This window comes from Salmo trutta, chromosome 26 (genome assembly GCF_901001165.1).
Source record: "Salmo trutta chromosome 26, fSalTru1.1, whole genome shotgun sequence".
NCBI lineage: Eukaryota > Metazoa > Chordata > Actinopteri > Salmoniformes > Salmonidae > Salmo > Salmo trutta.
In genome coordinates, this window is record NC_042982.1 from 18,254,908 (window position 1) to 18,261,642 (window position 6,735).

The 6,735-nt window shown below is 45.6% G+C and overlaps 1 protein-coding gene across 1 annotated transcript in view; it reads right to left on the reverse strand.

Moving 5' to 3' along the window:
* Positions 1-833: 833 nt before the first annotated feature.
* Positions 834-6,735, reverse strand: part of LOC115163313 (short transient receptor potential channel 4) — a gene marked incomplete in the record, with an annotated part of 23,308 nt that continues 17,406 nt past the window's right edge. Inside the window, 5 exon segments of the mRNA XM_029715091.1 lie at positions 834-1,547; positions 1,740-1,829; positions 2,160-2,201; positions 2,995-3,189; positions 6,585-6,735. Coding sequence (XP_029570951.1) covers positions 975-1,547; positions 1,740-1,829; positions 2,160-2,201; positions 2,995-3,189; positions 6,585-6,735 — 1,051 coding nt within the window.

Consider the following 6,735-nt stretch of genomic DNA (forward strand, 5'->3'; position numbering starts at 1 on the left):
GTACTCCTCACCTGGTTGCCGCCACACATGCTTGACACCATCTGAACCAAATAAGTTTCTTGGTCTCATCAAACCACAGGACATGGTTCCAGTAATCCATGTCCTTAGTCTGCTTGTCTTCAGCAAACTGTTTGCGGGCTTTCTTGTGCATCATCTTTAGAAGAGGCTTCCTTCTGGGACGACAGCCATGCAGACCAATTTGATACAGTGTGCGACGTATGGTCTGAGCACTGACAGGCTGACCCCCCACCCCTTCAACCTCTGCAGCAATGCTGGCAGCACTCATATGTCTATTTCCCAAAGACAACCTCTGGATATGACGCTGAGCACGTGCACTCAACTTCTTTGGTCGACCTGTTCTGATACAAGCCTGTTCTGAGTGAAACCTGTCCTGTTAAACCACTGTATGGTCTTGGCCACTGTGCTGCAGCTCAGTTTCAGGGCTTGGCAATCTTCTTATAGCCCAGGCCATCTTTATGTAGAGCTACAATTCTCTTTTTCAGATCCTCAGAGAGTTCTTTGCCATGAGGTGCCATGTTGAACTTCCAGTGACCAGTCAGTGTGAGGGAGTGTGACAGCGATAACACCAAATTTAACACACCTGCTCCCCATTCACACCTGAGAGCTTGTAACACTAACAAGTCACATGACACCGGGAGGGAAAATGGCTAATTGGGCCCAATTTGGACATTTTCACTTAGGTGTGTACTCACTTTTGTTGACAGCGGTTTAGACATTAATGGCTGTGTGTTGTGTTATTTTGAGGGGACAGCAAATTTACACTGTTATACAAGCTGTACACTCACTACTTTACATTGTAGCAAAGTGTCATTTCTTCAGTGTTGTCACATGAAAAGATATACTCAAATATTTACAAAAATGTGAGGGGTGTACTCACTTATGTGAGATACTGTAAGTCCTTCTACGTATCAGTCTCATCCTCAACAGTCTTTTTTACTATGGACTCTCTCTCTTCACTCTCCCCTCCCTTCGTTCTCTTCCTTCTCTGTACACATCCTCTCCCTCGCTCCACCCTGCTCCTCCTTCTCTCCATCACAGTCCAGCACCTCCAGGTCAGCCTCCCCCATCTCCTCAGACACAGAGTAGAGCCCAAAGTCACAGATGTCTTTTGGAAAGTCTTTCCTGGCCAGCTTGTCTTTGGTGGAGGCATGGATGGGAGTGGAGGAGGAAGAGGAGATGGGAGTGGAGGAGGTGTCAATGGAGGCCCAAGAGGGTACCACAGAGCCGTTGACCAGTCGGTTCAAGCCCTGAGAGGTGGAAGGGGATGTGGAGGAGGAGGTGGAGGAGGGGGCTACCCTCTGCTGGAGTATGGACGTGGTGTCGGGAAACATGTTGGTCTTAGGCGCGGCTGTTGAGAACTCTGGGGAGTACTTGAAGGAGTGGTCAGGGTAGACCAGAATGGAGGCCCCTGCCTCTTCACTGGGTTTACTTCCTGCTAGAGCCACGCCCCCACCCCCAGGCCCCACCTTCCCCTTCATCATCCCCAGGACCTCATACCTAAAGCTGGAGATGTCCTGCTTCAGCTCCTGGGGAAAGAAACATACACACATACAACTTGTTTATCTATTTATGACATTTACAGTGGACAGTGCACGTTAATCAACATTCATTGCTGGAGTTAGAAACAATGCTTATTGTTCTTCTGTAGTCCCTGTCTGGTGCTGGATAGAGAAACAAATGTAAATAAATGTGTAATGTCAGAGGAAACCAAACCTTACCTTAAAGTTCTCCTCAGTCAGTCCTTCCTCTGTCTTGGCATCTCTGATCATGGCTGCTACATATCTCTTCACCAGGTTCCTCAAAACCTCCTGAAAACAACACAGTCCACAGGTTGATAAAATCCTATCAAATACACCCACTCCTGGGTTACTAACAACTTCTGGAGATAATATGGAAAGCATCATCCTGAGAGTGGACAGGTACAGGGATTTGTTCCAAATGGCATCCTATTCCCTATATACTATAGTGCACTACTTTTGACCAGGGCCATTGAGCTCTGGTCAAAAGTAGTGCATTATATTGAGAATAGGGTGCCATTTCAGAAAAATCACGTTCAAAATATGTGCATCTACAGAATGAAACACATTGAAAACTGAAACATAATGAATTTTATATTGAAAAAAGAAATGCATAAATACCTGATACTGGTGGTTTATTCTGACGTTTATAGCAGCCCGTCTCTACAAAAGAGGAACATTAATTTACTCCAAGAGCACACCAGGTAGCATGACTAATCAGTTAATGTGATTTCCTGCTTTGTAGAGAGTTGGCCAGCTAGCTCTGTCATCACCTGCCCATTCATTCTCTGTTAAAATGATAGTTTGGGATTTTGGCAATGAAGCCCTTTATCTTCTTCTCCAGAGTCAGATTAACTCGTGGATACAATTTTAATCCAGTATGAAGGAAGGTAGAGGTGGTTTTGTGAGCCAATGCTAACTAGCTGTATGAAAAGACTTCCCGTCTTTGGGCTACGACTTTTTCGCTAAGCTAGCGCGTATGCTAGTTAGTATTGGCTTGTGAAACTATCTCTAACTTCCTTCATACTGAACGCAGAGACATAAAAATGGTTTATTGCCAAAATCCCAAACTATCCCTTTAACTTCTAACTGCTGATGCTATCAGAACAGTTAAGTCTCATGATGCACGTCTAACCATTCTGGGAAGAACAGGTCATTTCATTCATGATAATTCGTTGTGAACAACCCACTGAGACTAGAGAAGAGAAGGAGTAGACGTTTCAACTGTAAGCTGTTCAGTAGAGTTGCAGAATTCCAGTAACTTTCCCAAATTCCCAGGTCTTCCAGAAATCCTAGTTGGAAGATTCCCAGAATCAGAGGGGAATAAACAAGAAATACGGGAATCATCCAACCAGGATTTCTGGAAAACCTGGGAATTTGGGGAAATGACTGGAATTTTGCAACCCTACTGTTCAGTAAAATGATTGTTGATGTAGACTAGAGACTTCATCCTCACCCCTATGGTTCCAAATGTTTCTGTTTTCTTGGCCCTGGTGATCTTGAAGATGTGTTTCCTGATCCAGCAGATGAAGTACCAGATTGACTTGGGGCTAGGGATGATGTTGAATGGAGAAGGCAGAGTCCCCCCCTCTTCAAAGTAACTCATCCACAACTTGGTTCTTGCAAACTTCCACTCAATGTCTGCATGATCCTGAACAGAAACAACACATGCTAAGCATCTGAACAAAACAGTGTGATATTAAATGACAGCAGACAGGTTGGACTCATAAACAAACAAGTGAATGAATGAATGATTTTGCATTCCAGTGATAGAGTAAGACTCACAGCGATGTGTTGGTAACAGTTGTCCATCATGGCTGGGGTTAGTGTTAGGATTAAGGTCAGGGTTACACTCACAGCAATGTGTTAAATTGTTCATCATGGCTAGGGTTAGGATTAGGATTAATGTTACACTCACAGCGATGTGTTAAATTGTTCATCATGGCTGGGGTTAGGATTAGGATTAATGTTACACTCACAGCAAAGTGTTAAGTTGTTCATCATGGCTGGGGTTAGGATTAAGGTTAGGGTTACAATCACAGCGATGTGTTAAGTTGTTCATCATGGCTAGGGTTAGGATTAGGATTAATGTTACACTCACAGCAAAGTGTTAAATTGTTCATCATGGCTGGGGTTAGGATTAAGGTTAAGGTTACAATCACAGCGATGTGTTAAGTTGTTCATCATGGCTGGGGGTGGTGTTAGGGTTAAGGTTAGGGTTTCACTCACAGCGATGTGTTGGTATGAGTTGTTCATCATGGCTGGGGGTGGTGTTAGGGTTAAGGTTAGGGTTTCACTCACAGCGATGTGTTAAGTTGTTCATCATGGCTGGGGGTGGTGTTAAGGTTAAGGTTACACTCACAGCGATGTGTTAAGTTGTTCATCATGGCTGGGGGTGGTGTTAGGGTTAAGGTTAAGGTTACACTCACAACGATGTGTTGGTAGGAGTTGTTCATCATGGCTGGGGGTGGTGTTAGGGTTAAGGTTACACTCACAGCGATGTGTTAAGTTGTTCATCATGGCTGGGGGGGGGTGTTAGGGTTAAGGTTAAGGTTACACTCACAGCGATGTGTTGGTAGGAGTTGTTCATCATGGCTGGGGGTGGTGTTAGGGTTAAGGTTACACTCACAGCGATGTGTTAAGTTGTTCATCATGGCTGGGGGTGGTGTTAGGGTTAAGGTTAGGGTTTCACTCACAGCGATGTGTTAAGTTGTTCATCATGGCTGGGGGTGGTGTTAGGGTTAAGGTTAGGGTTTCACTCACAGCGATGTGTTGGTAGGAGTTGTTCATCATGGCTGGGGGTGGTGTTAGGGTTAAGGTTAAGGTTACACTCACAGCGATGTGTTAAGTTGTTCATCATGGCTGGGGGTGGTGTTAGGGTTAAGGTTAGGGTTTCACTCACAGCGATGTGTTGGTAGGAGTTGTTCATCATGGCTGGGGGTGGTGTTAGGGTTAAGGTTAGGGTTTCACTCACAGCGATGTGTTAAGTTGTTCATCATGGCTGGGGGTGGTGTTAGGGTTAAGGTTACACTCACAGCGATGTGTTAAGTTGTTCATCATGGCTGGGGGTTGTGTTAAGGTTAAGGTTAGGGTTTCACTCACAGCGATGTGTTGGTAGGAGTTGTTCATCATGGCTGGGGGTGGTGTTAGGGTTAAGGTTAGGGTTTCACTCACAGCGATGTGTTAAGTTGTTCATCATGGCTGGGGGTGGTGTTAGGGTTAAGGTTAAGGTTACACTCACAGCGATGTGTTAAGTTGTTCATCATGGCTGGGGGTGGTGTTAGGGTTAAGGTTAGGGTTTCACTCACAGCGATGTGTTAAGTTGTTCATCATGGCTGGGGGTGGTGTTAGGGTTAAGGTTAGGGTTTCACTCACAGCGATGTGTTAAGTTGTTCATCATGGCTGGGGGTGGTGTTAGGGTTAAGGTTAGGGTTTCACTCACAGCGATGTGTTAAGTTGTTCATCATGGCTGGGGGTGGTGTTAGGGTTAAGGTTACACTCACAGCGATGTGTTAAGTTGTTCATCATGGCTGGGGGTGGTGTTAGGGTTAAGGTTAGGGATACACTCACAGCGATGTGTTGGTAGGAGTTGTTCATCATGGCTGAGGGTGGTGTTAGGGTTAAGGTTAAGGTTTCACTCACAGCGATGTGTTAAGTTGTTCATCATGGCTGGGGGTGGTGTTAGGGTTAAGGTTAGGGTTTCACTCACAGCGATGTTTTAAGTTGTTCATCATGGCTGGGGGTGGTGTTAGGGTTAAGGTTAAGGTTACACTCAAAGCGATGTGTTAAGTTGTTCATCATGGCTGGGGGTGGTGTTAGGGTTAAGGTTACACTCAAAGCGATGTGTTAAGTTGTTCATCATGGCTGGGGGTGGTGTTAGGGTTAAGGTTAAGGTTACACTCAAAGCGATGTGTTAAGTTGTTCATCATGGCTGGGGGTGGTGTTAGGGTTAAGGTTAGGGTTTCACTCACAGCGATGTGTTGGTATGAGTTGTTCATCATGGCTGGGGGTGGTGTTAGGGTTAAGGTTAGGGTTTCACTCACAGCGATGTGTTAAGTTGTTCATCATGGCTGGGGGTGGTGTTAGGGTTAAGGTTACACTCACAGCGATGTGTTAAGTTGTTCATCATGGCTGGGGGTTGTGTTAAGGTTAAGGTTAGGGTTTCACTCACAGCGATGTGTTAAGTTGTTCATCATGGCTGGGGGTGGTGTTAAGGTTAAGGTTACACTCACAGCGATGTGTTAAGTTGTTCATCATGGCTGGGGGTGGTGTTAGGGTTAAGGTTAAGGTTACACTCACAACGATGTGTTGGTAGGAGTTGTTCATCATGGCTGGGGGTGGTGTTAGGGTTAAGGTTAAGGTTACACTCACAGTGATGTGTTAAGTTGTTCATCATGGCTGGGGGTGGTGTTAGGGTTAAGGTTAAGGTTACACTCACAGCGATGTGTTGGTAGGAGTTGTTCATCATGGCTGGGGATGGTGTTAGGGTTAAGGTTACACTCACAGCGATGTGTTAAGTTGTTCATCATGGCTGGGGGTGGTGTTAGGGTTAAGGTTAGGGTTTCACTCACAGCGATGTGTTAAGTTGTTCATCATGGCTGGGGGTGGTGTTAGGGTTAAGGTTAGGGTTTCACTCACAGCGATGTGTTAAGTTGTTCATCATGGCTGGGGGTGGTGTTAGGGTTAAGGTTAGGGTTTCACTCACAGCGATGTGTTGGTAGGAGTTGTTCATCATGGCTGGGGGTGGTGTTAGGGTTAAGGTTAAGGTTACACTCACAGCGATGTGTTAAGTTGTTCATCATGGCTGGGGGTGGTGTTAGGGTTAAGGTTAGGGTTTCACTCACAGCGATGTGTTGGTAGGAGTTGTTCATCATGGCTGGGGGTGGTGTTAGGGTTAAGGTTAGGGTTTCACTCACAGCGATGTGTTAAGTTGTTCATCATGGCTGGGGGTGGTGTTAGGGTTAAGGTTACACTCACAGCGATGTGTTACAAATTGTTCATCATGGCTGGGGGTGGTGTTAGGGTTAAGGTTAGGGTTTCACTCACAGCGATGTGTTGGTATGAGTTGTTCATCATGGCGATCAGCATGTTGAGTAGAACCACCAGAGAGATGACATTATAGGTTCCAAACATGGTGGCCCCTACAAACTCTGTGAATTGGTGGTCTGCCTCCACGTTGGTCACATACAGACTGATC